Source organism: Cantharellus anzutake, assembly GCF_015039405.1.
Source record: "Cantharellus anzutake strain C23 chromosome Unknown EI90scaffold_76, whole genome shotgun sequence".
NCBI lineage: Eukaryota > Fungi > Basidiomycota > Agaricomycetes > Cantharellales > Hydnaceae > Cantharellus > Cantharellus anzutake.
This window is the reverse complement of record NW_024067026.1, coordinates 179,515-195,543: the sequence shown is the minus strand read 5'-3', so window position 1 is coordinate 195,543 and position 16,029 is coordinate 179,515. Positions and strand designations below refer to the sequence as shown.

At 51.8% G+C, this 16,029-nt stretch overlaps 1 protein-coding gene across 1 annotated transcript; it reads left to right on the top strand.

The window, feature by feature from the left end:
* Positions 1 to 2,117: 2,117 nt before the first annotated feature.
* On the top strand, positions 2,118 to 5,282 carry EI90DRAFT_3157847 (uncharacterized protein; the record flags this gene model as incomplete). The annotated part of the gene is made up of 8 exons (XM_039066146.1): positions 2,118 to 2,753; positions 2,815 to 2,843; positions 2,887 to 3,697; positions 3,753 to 3,854; positions 3,904 to 4,126; positions 4,181 to 4,322; positions 4,368 to 4,676; positions 4,727 to 5,282. The coding sequence occupies 8 exons, from the start codon at positions 2,121 to 2,123 to the stop codon at positions 5,175 to 5,177; spliced, it is 2,700 nt and encodes an 899-aa protein (XP_038910723.1). The 3' UTR covers positions 5,178 to 5,282.
* Between the last annotated feature and the right edge of the window lie 10,747 nt (positions 5,283 to 16,029).

Below are 16,029 nucleotides of genomic sequence, written 5' to 3'. Positions count from 1 at the left end.
GCCATTCTTTCTAGAGTTATCTCTAGACGAGCCGTGCTATTATGGTTTGTTTCCTCGATCTTTTTTTGGATCGAGTTTATCACGTTTATTATGCGTGATTCCTGGTTTTCCAGGAGGAAGTTTGGTTGGGCGAGCAGAGACTCTCCCCAGTTGACATTTCCGCTCCTGGGGGTTCCAGAATGGGTTCTTGGAGTGAACACTCCATGCTCGCTTTGTTTAGGCGAGGCCGTTGTGGAGGGTGCTTCCCTTTCATAGAGGGGTTTGTTCGCTGGTTTTTCCTTACTTTTACGTAAGGCTTCCTCAGCGAACTCCCTCATTTCAGTTCGCCTCCTCTTCATTTTCTCGGAGACCTCCTCCGAGGTTGGCGACCTTGCCTTGTCTGGCATGGTGTGTGGGAGTGTAAACAGCGGAAGTTCTTTTGGAGCTTCCGCACTCTGGGAGATCCTGCTCTCAGGGCGTATCTTCATGCCTTCTCGGGCTTTCAGCCTGAGAAGAAGTTGATCATCACTTTCCGTCCTCCATTCAGACAGAACCTGGAACAAGTCCAGTAGTTTTTCGGATAGCCGATGCAGGGGCTATTCCCTTTGTTTCCCTTTGTCTGCCTTTGGGGCTTGACTTGGGGACGTGAGGGGGGACTCCAGGGGATAGTTGGGCCCTGGAGTTTCCTGCGACTCTATCCAATCAGCTTTTTGGGCTGATCTTTCAGCACTTACACGTTTTTCGCGCAAGTCGATCACCTCGGGAGGAGGTGAGGGATCTTCCCCAGCTTGGGTTAGATCGGTATGTTGTGGAGTTCTGGGGGTATTTGGCCCCACACTTACTCCACGTAAGTTTCTAAAACCTTCAGGGACCAGCCCTGAGGTGGTTGCTAATGCCGGATCATGTTGATCCTCGTCGTCGTCTGACGATGGCTTTTGGTTTGAATCTCCCATGATGGGAGATTGCGGTTTCTTTATAAACTGCTCGTTTCTTTTTAGTGTCGCTGCAGATGCGACCTTGCCCTTGCGGGCATGTTTAGGCACCATAGGCACTTCCAAGTCAGATGTTAAGATTTTAGAGTTGTGGGTTGTGTTGTAAAACACACCTCATGCACTTAAAAAAGTGTGAGGTCTTTGGGTAGCTCAGCACACAAGGCCGTAAGTGATACAAGTTTGTGTATTTTACGGTGGTGTGTAAGCAGTTACCCGGAGGTTCCCGCTTGCCCACGTGACTATATGTATCTAATTTACATGTGGCTCGGGGTTCGGGGCTATTGCCCTGACATAAACAGACCAGTTATGGTACCTCAGATAGCAGATCCTGGTGACTCTACAGATCATGCATTTTAGCGTTTCACAATATCTTGGAGTAGTGCCTCACTGCCTTCTGGGGCCCAACTCATACCTTATTGACTGCTGTTCAATTAGGAATAAAGGTGTCCTTAGGGGCCAGCCAACAATGCTTGTTGATCTGTTCAATTAGCTTTTCCCCCATCATTGCAGCAATCACTGTAGCACCCAACTGGAGTATAGTACACTCTAGTTTCTCCTCCTCCACTTCTCATCTCGTGCCTTCTGGGCTTCACGGCTGGCAGCGGCTTTTGCTGCCTCAACTTTGTCCATAGTTTCCTCTCAAAATTCTGTGTGTTCTCGATGCCGAGCTTCCTTCCTGAGGAATGGATGATGGGCTTCACTGAAATCTGCCCTTATGAAGCCCTCAGTGTTGTTATGGCTATACATTGCCAATGAATTAAATGGGCAGTTGATTTTGATTGTTTTGTATGCAATGAATTTTCTGTAATACTAATACCAATCGCTGACAATGTAAAAGGGTATAAGGAGCATGGTAGAAAGTTGTTCCAAAGTCAGAAGAGCATCAATTGAGCTGAGTGTTGGATTTTTGTAAAACGTGGTTGTCGAGAACAGTTGTAGAGCCATGAGAACTCATTTTTTTTACAATTCCTCAGTCCCCTTATCAGCTTTTACGATTCCAAGTAACTTTTGATTCAACTTTTTGTTGCATGAGACATTTGTGATGAGTTATAAAACTATACTTCCACAGGCTGCTCTGCGGCCAGTCTAGCTTACATAAGCAGTCCCGTGCCCAATTGGGTCACGAGGTGTGGAAGTGGCTGTGATCAGATGGTTAGCCGCGAAATGGCCAATCATTCCAACTCTGTTGTTGTGAAGAGCCACGGCCTTTCGGAATGCGCGGTCCAAGAGTTTGGGACTGTTGTCGATCTGGTTTATGATGCCCTCAGGGACTTTCGACCTCCCAGTGGGTCGATCTTTCAAGTCGTTGCCCCAAACCTCCAGGCCTTCGATGCCTGGAGGAAGGGCATCAAGCCACGCCTGCACCTGTGCCTATCTGCTCCAATCCCAACGTTCAAAACCACAGTAGCCAGAGAAATGTTCCCCCTGATCACATCCTCTATTCTCATAGTTCGCGCTCATTGGGCGCACTCCGATGGTACGGCAACTGACCTCATGCCACTGGACATTTCTCCATTCCGTCATAAGGACAGGCGGAATGTCCGGTACTGGTCGAGCAAGATACCGGAACGCATCGTTGCATTACGTGAGCGGTCCCCTCGTTATCTGGATATTACTTCCCAGTCCTTCCCCCTTGGTAACACGGCTCCCACCGCACGAGAGCTCAAGGACCGCGCATCACGGCTAGAGAACACGTCCCAGCAGCTCCGTACGATAAGCCACATCTACTATTGTGCCGCCGCTCTGAGAGAGATGAGGGAGTTAGGACCGGAGAAGTTTTTTGTGAGTGTGGTCGAACTTGTCCCTTTTTATCTTTGCCTGACCATGAGGATTCGCATCATAGGAACGGTGTCTCCACGCTTCCAGTGAACGGTAAGCCGTTTTATTCCTGTAGACCACGCTGACGATTCGGCAGTCACTCTTCTGGTAGCCCCCTCATTATGTCATTACTGATATCGCCACTTGTCCTGCTTTTCGATACCACTCTCACTAGCCCATCAATTCTCCCTTCCATCACCGCCATGGTGTCGTATGCTGTCTTGCACGGGGGTCTCAGGCAATCGAACGGCCCTCGGAAGGTGCTCGAGAATGCCCTGCTTAATCTTGTAATTTCTGTTTCGCAGACAGGGCAGATGTCGCAACACGACGTTAACAAATTTCACACCGCATGGGAAATGATTTTGCCATATATTCCCGATACCATCGCTCCCGTCACTGACCCACCCGACATTGACCCCAGGGGAATCGAGAATGAATCCGCTTCCACCGCTCCACACTCCACGGGGCAAGCCTCGGGCACACATCCTTCCATGACTCAATCCTCTGCAGCTGCCGAAATCTCAGCCATTGCCCCAACTCCGACAGTTGCCCACTCGACCCTTCCTACCGTTCGCCCCCAGTTGGCACCCCACGCTCCGAATGACAGGGATGAAGAATCCACTCGCGGTCAAAAGGAGTCTCAACAATATCCGCCCGCCACCCAGGTGTCTTCGTTCGCTGGTCAAAAACGCCACGGTGGATGGCGATTTGACTGTCATCGACAGAACAGGAAACGTGCGCGGAAACGGATTATATCAGGAACTGGGTACATCCACGAAGCTTACGAGACCGAAGGAACAATAGCCTCTATACCTTCTCTCGACATCTGCAAGACGTGGCCCCATATAGACAAAATGCCGGACGTCCCGGACCTCAATGCAGATGCAAGGTCAGATGCAAGATCAAAAGTAGGTTTAGTATACGTTCGTAACCGAAGCCGAGAACTCCTCCACTCCTCCACAGCTCCTCTATCCGATAGACTTGCATGTCAGCTCTCTTGTCGATCGAGCCGAAGGGCGAATTTCCCAGGTGGAGACCTTCTCATTTCCGCACCGTGCACATTCTGTAAGTCGTTTCTCGTTCTTTCCCACACTGACAACTAACCACATTGCAGCCCTCCCTGCAGAAGTTGAAGCACTTCTTAGAATCGCCCCAGCATGATGCCAAGGATTGGAAGCCCATTTTGATGACAACACAGCAAGCGTTAGTGATGGACGCACAGCGGTTCCAGAGTATGGTCAACGATGGTACCCCGATCGTCTTGGCGGACCAACCAATGCAGACCCCGTTTTGCGCAGATAGCCTCATTGACTTGAATCCCGAGGTTCAGTGTATCGGCAAGGGTTTTCTCCCGTTGTTTCATCCCGTTCACCGACCGACCTATTTTTTAGATTCTGACCATATTCCATCGGCTGATCACGATCACCCCCGGATGGCCGCGAGTCAAGCTTTTGACGAGATATGTGATTGGCAGAGATCCAGGCCACTGATCCTTACCCAGGCCTCCGCTGGTCACATTTCACTGACAGAGAGGTATGTTGGTTCATTTTCTTAATCACCTTTCTCACACCATTACAGTCTCCTTAATACTCATGACGCAGCAATTGCGTATTTTCCTCTGCGGCATCTGGGCTTTCAAAACTGGCGATATCTGATTGTCGCGGCCGCTGGCTCTGTAAACCCCCCTCACCAGGGTACAAGCGGCACTGGCATTACCCTTCGCTGTGCTAATGGTTACGCCATCTTCTTCGTTCCAATCCTAAAACCAGACCAGTTTATCATGAGCTGTTTCAATGGCGCGGACACCTCCCCCAACCCGGATTTTTCATACCTCTACAAAGCTCCCTATCATTTTGGCTCTTTTGTTCTCTCACCTGGCCAAACGGTGTAAGTAATCTCATTGTCTACTGAGTTCCACTTGACCCCTCTATCCTCAGTATCTTTCCTCCTGGCCAAGTCTATGCCTATGCATCGCTTTCTCGAGAAGTAAACAATATACTCATCCCGGGATGTATCATGCATGGTTCGGACTTTCTTGCTGCTGGATGCATGAAGCGATCGTTTTTCACGAGCTGGATGCATTGCTCTGCCAAACAATCCAAGAGCCAAGTTGCCTGGAAACCTGACATCACACCGTCCCTGATGGCCATGGTGTGGAATGCGGTGTGTGCGGTATCAACTGCGCAAGAACAGCCCATCCACTCCCCAGACATTGTAAACCTCTGCTCATTGGCATTTATGGCCATGGAGTTCATTGGGGATTATGACCCGCACTTTTCTGAAATGGCCAAGTCATTGTGGCGTTATTGTGCAGAGCAACGACTGGATGCTTGTTCCCAATTCCTTAATGAATTCTCACATGTGAAAAACCACCAATTATGTGTATGAATGTTGTTGTAATTGTAATTGTTTTCCTTTTCCTTTGACCTCTTAGTCCTAGCCCTACTGCTGCAGCAATAAGGTGCTGTTGGCCAATCAACCATTGCCACTGATGGCTGCCTCAACACTCCATCTGACCACGTATCCATTGAGTCTGTTGTAAATGGTGTTCCAGATATGGCAATGTGTCTCCCAGCAGCTCACTTGTAGCACAGTGAGGTTGGTGGAGGAGAATCTGGTTTATTACCCCATGGTCTTGTTGTCATGTGGCAGCATGGCTGTACTTAGTAGGCACATGAGGGGATTGTCATTACAAGAGAAGAGTGTATGGGTGTGTTATGGGAATGGATCTAGAATCTTATGGTCTGTGACCATAGGCAGTCAAACCTTGGGACCCTCCACCTTTATTTCATTGTCAAACCCCATGCCAAGCGGTTTTGGTGCTGGCTGGGGGATTCAAGGGACTTCCCTTGACCTTTGTTGTCATATCCCGGATCTTCTGCCTCCCTCTGCCCTATCCCTACACAACTCCTATGACCTCCACAGCCCTCCCAATCTCTCTCTGCTGCCTGTCACGGCCCCGCAAAGTCCCTGCCCCTCTACCACTTTCTGCACCCCCACTCGTGCGCCATTACTCGCGCCCGTTAATCTCGCCATTGCCCATCACTTAGCGGCACCGATAGTGGTTCCCGTTCTACAGCCCCGTAGCAGCGCCTCCTTCGTTCTCCCGCCACCACTTGGGTTCCTCAAGCATTCGGCTGGTACCATTTTATTCTATTCACTCGCTTAACTAACTAGCAGTTGTTATGGTCGCCGTTGATCCGCTCCTTATTGACATTCCTTTATTGATATTTGATTTATACGTATATTGACATTCTGATCCGCGCGCCTAGATTGTCGGCCTATCCATTCTGCCTCCCAACTTCGCCGTCCTCTGTTCCATTCATTTCTTCTGTTCCATTACCCTGGTCCTCATCGCTCTTTAGTTCTGTCATACTTATCATCTCGCTCCCGTCCCGCGCCGGACCGACCGGTCCCTTCTCTGTTCTCCTTTCTTATTTATACTTGTAGTTTACTGTTGATGTACCTCAGTTCAAATATCAACTAGAATTCCCCCCCAAGTACTTTCATCTTAAGTTTGCCTCTCAACTTCATCCCCACTTAAGTCAACGTCGCCGCAAGGTCTTTCCCGCTAACGTGAAATACGGGACAGCCTAGAACGCGTGGCGCAACGCTCTGGCAAAGTCGTTGAAGCCGAAGTCCCAACCCCCTCGACGCCTTGCAACGGAGTAGCTCATTAGCTAAGTAACCACTTACACTGCCATACTCCGCCCTGCTTCCCGCGATCACCTCGAACACAGTTTCTGACACTGCCTCCGGTCAATGCCAATGGCTCTAGGACTACCTCCTCCTTTGACTCTCTCCTGCTCTGCCTCCCATCTACGTCCACATCACCTCTGGACCTCCACCACCATACCTCCACCTCCTTGGACTCCTTGTTCGAAGGAGATGTGCCTGCTCATTGTTGATAAATTTCAATTTGCCTATCCACCCTCCTTCCTACCTCCGGTCTCCACACTTCCGGTACCTCAGGTACCTGTCATATCCATACAACTCCGGACCTCCGCTCCTGTTCTGGACCTCCATCTCCTCCTCCAGAACTCCACACCCTCCACCACCACCTCCCCCTGTTGGTTGTTGAGAGCCCACTCTACCTCTGGCTCCAACACAATGTCCAACACTACCTCCAATCCAACTCCGGTTTACTCCAGGTCCGATCCCAACCTTGTACCTTCCAGACCAGAGTTTGCAATGCTCCTTACCTCCGGCTCCAGACTCCTGTACCAGAACCTCATTGCACCTCCACCTCCAGAACTCTGGTCACATCTCCACCTCTGGACTTTGACCTCCTCCTCTGTCTTATCTCCTTGTATTCCTTATTACATTTCATTTATTATGTCTTGCCAATATTCCGGACTTTGACTTCCGACTCCGGACCCTGCAGTCTCTACTGTATGGTGTCATTTAATCCTCTTGTTGCCTCTTGTCAGGATACCAAGCTGCTCAGAGCTAAGGTCAAGGGATCCAGTGGATGTGGAGGTAAGACTAGGAAGGTCCGGGTCAGTCTCTATAGGAGTGTCAGGGGACGGACCCTGGGTCCCCATGACCCCTCTCTCTATAGCCCACAGCCCAACCCGTAACAGCCTAGTCTCAAGGCAAAGAGCTACTGTGGGTAAGAAAGTGATATAAACAAAGGGGCAAGTAGATACACTTGCCTACTGTGGGTAAGAAAGTGAGAAGAAGGTTAACTTCTCACTTTCCCACAGTGGCCCCAATATGGCGAAAACTTCCGGGGATACCCGGAAGTCACATGAGGTGGGATCCGGGGTCGGATCATGCGGCGCACGGAGCGTGCGGCGCAGGAAGTGCGCGGGAAGTGGAGCGGGTCCGGATGCGGGTCCGGGTCCAGGCTAAGTCAGGGTATGTGCCCTGACAAGGAGAACCGTGAGGTGTGCTAGGCAACACAGGCTCCAGCTGAGCAGTGGGGGAAATGAGAGAAGAAAGCTGGTCTTCCTACTTGCTACTCAGGGTGTAATATACTGTAGCCTACACACACAGCTAATCTATGAGGCACTGTACATACCAACAATCAATGATCCAGGTTTGTCTGGTTGTGCTGGATCATGGATCACAGAACATGGAACATGGATTTTGGAGTGGGATCAGATCATAGGGCTGTGCAGGGATCATGGATCATGGAATCTGAGGGACCATAGATCATGGAATTCAATGGATCATAGATCATGGAATCAGATCATGATGGGTAATGTCAGAGACCAGATTTTAAGACGAAGGAATGTCTCCGTAACGGAGGGCTTTGGCCTCAGCGACTTCTGCCAGGAGCGCTGTGCCTAGTGACACGTCCGTGCCCTAACTTACTGACTGGCACTTAGAACCTAGTGGGGGTAACTCTAGTTGATTTATCTGCTGGGGCGTAACCTATGTACAAGTAGTGTATATATATGGTTACAGCGGAGACGGTTCTGCAATTGGCGGAGCCGGACGGAGCGGAGCTAACGGGGTTAAGACATTAGCCGACTGAATATTACCGACGAGTCGGTTTGCGGGGTTAGCGGAAAGGCAGGCGTTAACCCAGAAACGGAAAGGAGGGATAAGCCCGAAGGTGGACACTGCAGGGCAGGCGAGTGTATTGCCCAGCGGAGGCGGGAGTGCGCTAGCGGACGTCGGAGCTGTCCGGAAGTCTTCGGGGCTCCGTACTTAGGGAGGCGTAGGTAATAAATTGAAATGAAGGGGTGGTGGTCATCGAGGGGCACCGGGAGGTTTGTGGAATACGGGGGCTCCGAGGTTGGTGAGGGGGGAGCGGAGTTAGAACGGAGGGGTCGGAGAGCCCGGAAGTCGATGGCCAGGAATGGATATGACAGTATCCCCTTCTTAGGCCTGAACCCTTGAAGGCCCAGAATTAGTAAGACGAGGGGAGCTGCACTTACAGGAAGAGAAACAATGAGGAAAATAAAAATGAAAAACGGAAGTGAGGAGCGGAGGGGAAAGGAGAAATGGGAGAGGAGTCGGGGTTCCTAAGGAGCTTCGGGTCCAGGCTTCGCTGGGTACCGAGAGTGGAACGCTTCGACGAGGTCGGAGGCGTGATCGAGTTCACCGGCAAGGAGCCATTGTGTCTCCTCGTCGGTCCCTTCATAGCCTAGCCACTTGACCAAGTAGAGCAACTTGTTGCGTCTACGTCGGTCGATCTTGGAGTCGAGTATCTCCTCGATCTCGAACTCCATCTCGCCTTCGATTTCTACGGGAGGCGGAGGTGGCTGGTGGTGATTCGGAATGGTGTTTGGGACAGATGGTTCGATCTGCGAGACATGGAATACCGGGTGAATGGCTCGCATGTTATCCGGCAGGCGGAGAGTGAGGGAGTGGGTTCCAACGCGGGCGATGATCTCGAATGGGCCGAGGTTTTTCTCGGAGAGCTTTTTGGAAGGTCGAGTGGAACGGAAGTACTTGGCCTTCACGTAGACCGAGGTTCCTACTTCAAAAGCTGGGGCAGGGCTCCGGCGAGAGTCTGCCGGGCCCTGATAACGGATCTGGGCGAGATGCATTTCCTCACGAAGGAAGTGGTGGAGGGAGTCGAGATCGACAGAGTACTCTTGGGCGCGTACCGATGTCAGGTCTCGCTCCGGGTGAACAGTGATGTTCGGGTGGTAGCCTTTGTTGGCGAAGAACGGGGAGACGCCCGTGGTGGCATTCGGAGCGTTGTTGTATGCGAACTCTGCGAGAGGCAGGAGTTCGGACCAATTGTCCTGCTGGTAGTTACTGTAAATATGCAGGTACTGCTCGAGCGTCTGGTTCATCCGTTCGGTCTGACCGTCTCCTTCCGGGTGATAACCAGAGGTGAAGTGGAGGCGGATGTCGAGGGCCTTACCAAGTGAACGGAAGAAATGAGAGACAAACTCCGGACCCCTGTCAGAGGTGATGTGGGATGGAACTCCGTGCTTGGAGAACACATGGAGGAGGAAAAGCTTGGCCAGTTCCGGAGAGGTGATGGTATCGTGGGTAGGGATAAAAATGCACTGTTTGGACAGGCGGTCCACGACGACCAAGATGGAAGTGAATCCGGAAGAGGAGGGTAGCTGTTCGATGAAATCCATGGAGATGGAGTTCCAAGGACGTTCGGGGATGGGGAGTTGTTTGAGTAAGCCGTAAGGCTTATGACAGGGGACCTTGGCACGGGCACACGAAGTGCAGGAGGATACGTAACTCTTGACGAAGTTACGGATACCTGGCCAGGTATACTCACGACGCACTAGATCCAGAGTCCGGTTTTGCCCGAAGTGTCCGGAAAGTTGGTGGTCGTGTTTGTCTCGCAAAACGCGAAGACGGAGATCGTTAGAATCCGGCACGTAAATGCGATTGTCCAGCCTTAAGAGGCCTTCGGCATCAACGGACCAGCGGGAGTTGGGGAGGTTGGGGGAAGCGAGATGAGAAGAGATTGAGGTGTCGGAGGAGAGGGAGGTTAGGATGTCTCGATGAAGAGCCTCTGTGTCGACGAGTATGGCTGCTCGGATTACTGTGGCAGCTAGGAACGTGGCTCGTAAGGACGCAGTGAGCTGCTCCGAAGTGAAGACCGGTCGGAAGTTCTGTGGGTTGACGCGAGCGTAGTCCATATCCCCTTCTTTGGGATAGACGTCCCAGCGTCTTGTCAACGCATCTGGTTTAACTCCGAGTCTTCCGGGACGGAATCGGACTGTCATGTGGAATTGGGAGAGGAACTCTGACCAGCGGGCTTGCCGCCGGGTCAAGAGTTTGGTGGTGGAGAAATACTCGAGGTTCTTGTGGTCGGTGACGGCATCGATTGGGGTTCCTGAACCTTTGAGGTAATGACGCCATGATCGGAACGCATCATGAATGGCGAGCAGTTCTTTGTCATGGGTGTCGTAATTGAGTTCCGGCGCCGAGAGTGTTCTTGAGCGGAAAGTGACGGGGCGAATCTCTCCATCATCACAGCGAATGGAGAGGATTCCGGAGATCGCGTAATCGGAAGCGTCGGTTTCTACAATGAGGGGGGCGTCGGGTAGCCAATGCGTGAGGATAGGAGCGGAAGTGAAGGCCTCTTTCAAGGTGTTGAAAGCGGCGCGACAGTCGTCGGAGAATAGCCAGGGGCTCCTTTACGCATGAGGCGCGTCAAGGGGACCACAATGTCGGAGTATTGGTGAATGAAACGCCGGTAGAAGTTAGCGAAGCCAAGGAAGGATTGGACATCCTTGACTTTACAGGGCTCGGGCCAATCTTGGACGGCTTTGACTTTCTCGATGGACATGGTGAGTCCGGAAGGAGAGAGGCAGTAACCGAGATATTCCGTAGTGTCCGTATGGAACTCGCATTTCTTCGGATTGGCGTATAGGCCGTGTTTGCGGAGTCTCCTAAGAACTTCTCGGACATGCTCCTGATGCGAAGCCATGTCTTCCGAGTAGGTAAGGATGTCGTCTAGGTAGACTACCACAGAAACGTCCAGGAGGTCGGCAAAGATCGTGTTTACGAATCGCTGGAAAGCCGCAGGTGCATTCGTGAGACCGAATGGCATGACAAGCCACTCATAGGAGCCATAGCGCGTGTGGAAGGAAGTCTTCCATTCGTTGCCTGCTGCGATGCGCACCAGGTGGTAGGCATGCCGGAGGTCAAGTCTGGTATAGACCGTGGCATGGCTAGGTGCATCAAGGAGGTCGGAAATGCGGGGAAGTGGGTAGCGATCCTTTTTGGTGATCTTGTTCAGCCCTCGGAAGTCGACGCAAAGACGGAGGGATCCGTCCTTCTTGCGGACGAAGAGGACCGGTGCCGCGTGAGCGGAGGTAGCGGGACGAATGAAACCGGAGGCCAGGTGCTCATCTAAGAACGCCCGGAGGGCCTCGAGTTCCGAAGGAGAGAGAGAGTACATGGTACCCAAGGGTGGGGAGGTGCCTTCCTCAAGGTCGATCTTTAGGTCGTGCTCACGGTGCGGTGCCAGCGTCGAGGCCTTGCTCTTACTGAACACGTCCGCGAACTCGTGATACTCCTTCGGAACGGCCGAGAGGTCGACGGAATCGGTGTGGGGAGAGGCAGCCCTCAAGCGGCTTTCCTCGGAAGGGATGGTTAGGCTGAAGGATACCGATCCTTCGAGTCGGCAAGCCTTCGCGAATGCGGAACGGCTGACGAACTCGATAGATGGTAATGGAGGAGTAGCAGCCTGTGACTGAGGTGCTGGCGAAACATCAGATGGTTGGATGTCGGACGACGGCAGTGTTGCCGGAGATGACGGGGGAGAGCTCGGAGTGACTGTCTTGGTAGGTTCGGAAGTTCGGAACGTGATGCTGCTTGAGACCCAGTCAATCAACGGATTGTAGCGGGTAAGCCAGTTGTGTCCTAGGACTAGGGAACATGATCCATCCAGCGATGTGACAAAGAAAGTTGTGGGGGTGATGTTTCTGGAAGCGAAGCGGAGGGGAATATCAACGGCACGGGTTATGATCGAGTTGGTGCTACCGTCGAATAGGCGTAGTTGTAGGGGTTTGATCTGGTATGTCTTCAAGGCCAGCTTTTTTACGAAGGTGTCGTCGATGAAGCAGTCCGAAGACCCAGAATCTACGAGCGCGGGTACGTTCTCATAGGAGCGGAAAAGTTTATTTTGTGTCCTACTATTGGACGGAGGAGAAACAGGAGGAGAAAAAGAAGAAGCGAAGCGGAGAGAGGTGGATCGATCTACGGAAGTAGTCGGAGGGGGTGGAGGAGAGAGTGATACATCAGCAACACTATCTACAATGGGTAGAACATTGCCCGAAGGGTCAACATTGAAAGGAGAAAATAGACCATTTGAGAGAGAAAAGGAAACGGGAATGTGGAGGGAGGATAGGTCAGAAATGGAAGACGCGTTTAAACGCACTTCTTTGAGCGCACAGAAGGAAGGATCGCAACCCCCGGTCCGTGCGGAGTCCACGGGGGTGCGGACTAATTTTTTGCTTCTGCGGAAGCGGATCCTTGCTCCTCGGTCTGGGCCGAACGGGCCTTAGATGCACGAGAAGAAGACTTGGGACAATCCTTGACCATATGGCCAGACTGACTGCAGAACATACAAAGTTTCTCGTCGAGACGGCGCTTACGCTCTTGTGGCGTGAGCTTGCTGTTGTCTCCGAGTTTAGAAGAGAGGTCCGGTTTAACGGAGCTGGCCTCGGACTTCTTGTTGTCCTTCGGAGGCCTACTACCGGAAGCGGAGTTGAAAGAGGAGGAAGAAGGGACGGGGTCGGAACGAGAAGCGGCGGTGGACTTGTCGAAGACGTTAGAGGAAGAGGGTTTCGCGTGACGTGTAACTTCCGATTTACGCTCCCAATAGCGCGCATCGAGAGTTTGGGACAGGGTGCGAAGCTCAGAGAGAGTAGAGGGTTTACCTACTCTCGCAATATCATCCTTGATACGTTCCGGCAATCCGTTGTAGAAGAAACGACGAAGCGCAGCTTCTCCGTAACCGTGGAGTTGAGAGGCGTGTCGATTGAATTCGACGACGTATTTGTTGATGTGGTGTCCGTCCTTCATGTCTAACGTCATTAGTTGAACCTCGGCGTCGCCCACAGGATCGTGAGGGCCAAAGTTAGCTTGAAGTTCGTTAACGAACTCTTGATAGTCGTTCATCCATCGTGGACGAAGCGTGGAGTTCTGGTCGAATAACAGGTCCGGCTCAAACCAATCGAGGGCCATTCCCTTGAGGTAGGACTGCGCAAATATGACTTTAGCGCGGTCACTAGCGAAAGCGAGGGGACGGTCCTGGAAGTTGAGCTCGCATTGGACCAAGAATACTCGGAGTTCTCGGGGATCCTTCCCGTCGAACTGTTCGGGTTCACGGACCTTGGTCCGGAGAGCGGAAGATGGTGGTGGTCGTCGTCGTCCGGTGTGACGAGCCAGACTGGCAATGGCTTGGGCCAATTGTGTAATGGCCACGTTGGAGGTGGGTTCGGCATCGTCGGTGGTTGGAACAGTGGGGATGGGAGGATCAGCAGGAGGAGGGTCGACGAAGTCGGGGACCTCGGAACCGAGTCCAAAGAAGTGGGCGGGATCTATGGGTTGTTCCGTGGTGTCTCCGAAGTCGGAGTCTGCGACTGGTGATCGATTCCTAGCGGGGCGCATGATCGGAGTTGATGGGAGAGGGGTTTCAAGGTTAGAAAAGCTTCGAAACTCAACTGGGTTTCTCGCCAATCGACTAGGACCAGGCTGAGAGGGTTCTGGGGAAGGTGAAGCGGAGTTGGGGACTAATGTGCGTAGTTGCGAATGAGTGCGAAGGACTTTTGGTGCCATACAAGACGTGTACTAGTCAGGGAGCAGATAAATACTGTCAGAGACCAGATTTTAAGACGAAGGAATGTCTCCGTAACAGAGGGCTTTGGCCTCAGCGACTTCTGCCAGGAGCGCTGTGCCTAGTGACACGTCCATGCCCTAACTTACTGACTGGCACTTAGAACCTAGTGGGGGTAACTCTAGTTGATTTATCTGCTGGGGCGTAACCTATGTACAAGTAGTGTATATATATGGTTACAGCGGAGACGGTTCCGCAATTGGCGGAGCCGGATGGAGCGGAGCTAACGGGGTTAAGACATTAGCCGACTGAATATTACCGACGAGTCGGTTCGCGGGGTTAGCGGAAAGGCAGGCGTTAACCCAGAAACGGAAAGGAGGGATAAGCCCGAAGGTGGACTCTGCAGGGCAGGCGAGTGTATTGCCCAGCGGAGGCGGGAGTGCGCTAGCGGACGTCGGAGCTGTCCGGAAGTCTTCGGGGCTCTGTACTTAGGGAGGCGTAGGTAATAAATTGAAATGAAGGGGTGGTGGTCATCGAGGGGCACCGGGAGGTTTGCGGAATACGGGGGCTCCGAGGTTGGTGAGGGGGGAGCGGAGTTAGAACGGAGGGGTCGGAGAGCCCGGAAGTCGATGGCCGGGAATGGATATGACAGGTAAGTAGGCTGGAAGTGGCCGGAAGTGGGTGTACTCTGACACCTCTTCCTTATTTAGACAGCTGCTTCCTTTCCTCAGCTGTCATTCCCCACAACCCCCTCCACTCCTTCCCCTCTTGGCCTTGCCCTTTTGGGAAGCACCATAGAGTTCCAACCCTTAACCCTTGGGGTTGTTCCCTCATCTAGTCCACCTTTGTCCTCCTTCCATTTCCCTTTGTCCTCTGACTCCACTCCTGTATTATATATATACTCTGTACTTAGTTTCCTGTACCCCCAGTCTGAAATCGACGACAACGACAAGAATAATGACTGGATTGTCCCCCAAAGAGACTCTCCACAAACCTCAGACGTAATTCAGGCTTTTCACCTATTCCTTATTTGTCTTGAGGATTCTTTCTATTTACTTCCCCTTCCCCTTGGTAACCTTTGTTTACCTTTGGATCCAATTGTTTCCACTATATGTACATGTGTACCCCTCTAGTAAATAGTCTCCCCCAGTTATAATATAAACAGTCTTGAGCCCTCCAAAATCTCCTCCAGGACGTCTATCGTGTCCCACTCATCTGCTGCTCCAAAGAACTGAGTAACAGGCACTGTTATGGAAATGGGAATTTCCCATTTTAGACTCTTATGGGTTCTGTATCACATGATTTGTATAGTAATTAAGTTTAACCAGTCAACAATTACCAAAAAACCCACTGTGCTAACATCTGTTAAACCTCATGTTACAACATCTGTGAAACCATCTGTAAACCCTAATGAACCACCTCATCTCCACTTTCCACTTTCCTGCACCAAGAATGGATGAAAATGGGCGCCTCCAGCCCCATTTTTGTAACAGGCACTCCTAGAGACGCCTTGGTATAAAACCCAAAAGAATCGCATGACAAATGATTGACCCTCGCTAATGCCTCCTTCGTTAAGTAGTGAGGGGGGGGCTTCCAGCCCCCTTCCACTGGCAGCCTCAGTTCCTCCATCGCCAGCTCCCCCTGACAAATTGGGGACAAAGAGAACATACTGGGTGCAGCACTCCATTCCGAGTCACTGAAGCCAAGTCCCTTCAACACCCTGTCACCCTCAGAGCTCTGCCCCACCTCCAGTCTGTCTCCGACCTACCATTGGACGACCCAGAACACCGAGCTCCACCTGACAGTGTTGCCTGGATAGCGATTGGACCTATCCAAGGAATGTCTTCTTGACAATTGTGACTTTTATATTAGATGGTTGAAGTCATATGACATGTAAGGCAGATGCCAAAAATATTGCACTGTAACCTCTGGATCCTCCCATCTCTATGCTCAACCTGCCCCCACCAATCTTCTGGGTGGATGGGCTCCTGCTCCTATCCTTCCTGCAGTACCTTACTGGGT